Source organism: Gavia stellata, chromosome 31 (genome assembly GCF_030936135.1).
Source record: "Gavia stellata isolate bGavSte3 chromosome 31, bGavSte3.hap2, whole genome shotgun sequence".
NCBI lineage: Eukaryota > Metazoa > Chordata > Aves > Gaviiformes > Gaviidae > Gavia > Gavia stellata.
In genome coordinates this window covers 1797794-1800293 of record NC_082624.1, presented here as the reverse complement: position 1 = coordinate 1800293, position 2500 = coordinate 1797794, and the positions used below count along the sequence as shown (strand labels likewise).

At 73.3% G+C, this 2500-nt stretch overlaps 1 protein-coding gene across 1 annotated transcript in view; it reads left to right on the top strand.

Moving 5' to 3' along the window:
- The window catches only part of FAM136A (family with sequence similarity 136 member A), a 1634-nt gene extending 1024 nt beyond the window's left edge, over window positions 1-610 (top strand). The window contains exons 2-3 of the mRNA XM_059831569.1: window positions 143-283; window positions 422-610. Of these exons, the coding sequence (XP_059687552.1) occupies window positions 143-283; window positions 422-610 (330 nt within the window). The remainder of the gene's footprint in view (window positions 1-142; window positions 284-421) is intronic.
- Window positions 611-2500: the final 1890 nt, after the last annotated feature.

Here is a 2500-nt window from a genome sequence, read left to right as displayed (position 1 = left end):
ATCCCGGGGACACCTCCCCCAGCTGCCGGCTCAGGGCGCAGCCACCTCCTCACAGAGTGCACCCACAAAGCCCGGGGGGGTGGGGTGGGGTGTGTGTGTGTCACCCCACTGACACACACCCCCCCCCGCTGCGTCCCCGCAGGGCGCCATGTTCCGGTGCAGCGCGCGGTGCTGCGAGGACGCCGCGGCCTCCATGCAGCAAGTGCAGCGATGCATCGAGCGCTGCCACGCGCCCCTGGCGCAAGCCCAGGCCATCGTCACCGCCGAGCTGGAGCGCTTCCAGGTGAGGGGGGGGGGACACACACACGGACACCCCCACACCCGGAAAGGGGGTGCGCGGGGCACACCAGCACCCGCTGACACCCCCTCCCACCGCCACCGCGCGCATTTTTCTCTGTGTGTGTCCCCAAAACCCGCGCAGGACCGCCTGAGCCGCTGCACGCTGCACTGCAACGACAAGGCGAAGGACGCGCTGGAGGCGGGGGGCACGGAGGCGCGGGTGCGCGGCCAGCTCGACGCCTGCCTGGCCGCCTGCGGCGACGACCACCTGCGCCTCGTCCCCGCCATGGCCAAGAAGATGCAGGACAGCCTGGCCGCCCTCCAGCAGTAGCGGGGCGCCGGGGGGGCTCCCCCCCCGCCCCCCCGCGCGCTCATTAAAGGCGAGGTGCCACCCTGCTACCGCCCGGGGTGCTGCGGGGGTGCCGGGGTGGGGGGCGGCGGAGGTGGCGGGGCGGCGGTGGCGGGCGGGCGAGGCGTTGGGGCGAGGGGGGGGGGCAGCCCCCGCAGGTGCGTTAGATATTGGGGGGGGGGGCTTGCGCGCGTGTGCATGGCGTGGGGCGGGCGCTGCATGGGTGCGAGGTGTGGGGTGACCCCCGGGTGCATGCATGGTGGGGGGTGACCCCTGCGCGTGTGCATAGTGTGGGGCGGCCCCTGCAAGGGTGCGAGGTGTGGGGTGACCCCTGTGTGCATGCATGGCGTGGCGCAGCCCCTGCGAGGGTGCACAGCATGGGGTGACACCCCACTCCATGTGCATGCATGGCGTGGGGTGACCCCCTGCGCATGTAGGGCAGCCCCTGCAAGGGTGCAAGGTGGGAGGTGACCCTTGGGTGCATTCATGGTGTGGGGTAGCCCCTGCGAGGGTGCACGACGTGCGGTGACCCCCCCCCGTGTGCATGCATGGTGTGGGGTGGCCCCGGTGTGCATGCATAGCGTGGGGCGGCCCCTATGAGGGTGCACGGTGTGGGGTGACCCGTGTGCATGCATGGCGTGGGGTGACACCCCCTCCCCATGTGAATGCACGGTGTGGGGTGACCCCTGTGCATGTGCACAGTGTGGGGCAGCCCCTGCGAGGATGCGGGGCGTGGGGTGACCCCTGGGTGCATGCACAGCGTGGGGTAACCCCCCCCCCGGTGTGTGCATGGTGTGGGGTGACCCCTGTGCTTGTGTGAGGTGTGGGGTGGCCCCTGCAAGGGTGCACGGCGTGGGGTGACCCCTGCATGTGTGTGCATGGTGTGGGGTGACCCCTGCACGTGTGCACGGCGTGGGGGTGACCCCCCTGTGCATGCACAGTGTGGGGTGACCCCTGCACGTGTGCACAGTGTGGGGCGGCCCCTGCAAGGGTGCACAGCGTGGGGTCACCCCCGTGTGTGTACACAGCGTGGGGTGTCCCCCCCGTGGGTGTGCGTGGTGTGGGGCAACCCCTGCACGTCTGTGAGGCGTGGGGTGACCCCCCTGTGCATGCACGGCGTGGGGTGACCCCTGCAAGGGTGCATGGCATGGGGTGACCCCCGGGTCCGTGCACGGCGTGGGGTGCCCCCCCGTGGGTGTGCATGGTGCGGGGCGGCCCCTGCGTGTCTGCGAGGCGTGGGGTGCCCCCCGTGTGCCTGCACAGTGTGGGGTGACCCCCGCAAAGGGGCGAAGTGTGGGGTGACCCCCCCCCCCCCGTGTCCGTGCCCGGCGTGGGGTGACCCCCGCACATGTGCGGGGCGCGTGGCGGCCATGCCGCCGTACTTCCCCGTGTAGCCGCGCGCCGTCCCGCCGCGCAACGCCTTCCCCACCCCGCAGCCGCGCCGCTGCTCGAGGGAGTGCGGTAGCGGCCCCCGCGGGCGGCGATTGGCTGGCGGGGAGGCGCGAGGGGCGTCGGGAAGGGGGGGGAAAGGGAGGCGCGGCCCCTATTGGCTGGCGGGGGGGGGTGACGCGGGCGGCGTGATGACGCCAGAGCGCGGCGCGAGCGGCAGTGTGAGGGGCCTGGGGGCTGCGGAGACGCCATGAGCAAAGCGCACCGCCCGAGCTGAAGAAGTGCGTCTGGGGACGGGGGGACGGGACCGGGGGACCGGGGGGACGGGGACGTGAGGGGAACCGGGGGCGGGGGGCGCGGCGGGAACGCACCGGTGGGGCCTACCGTGATCCACTGCCCGCCGGTGTCCCGGCGTGCACCGCGGGCGCCCCGGTGTCATGGCGGCGGTGGGGGGGGGGGGGGTGTGTCTCTCCCCCGCCGCCA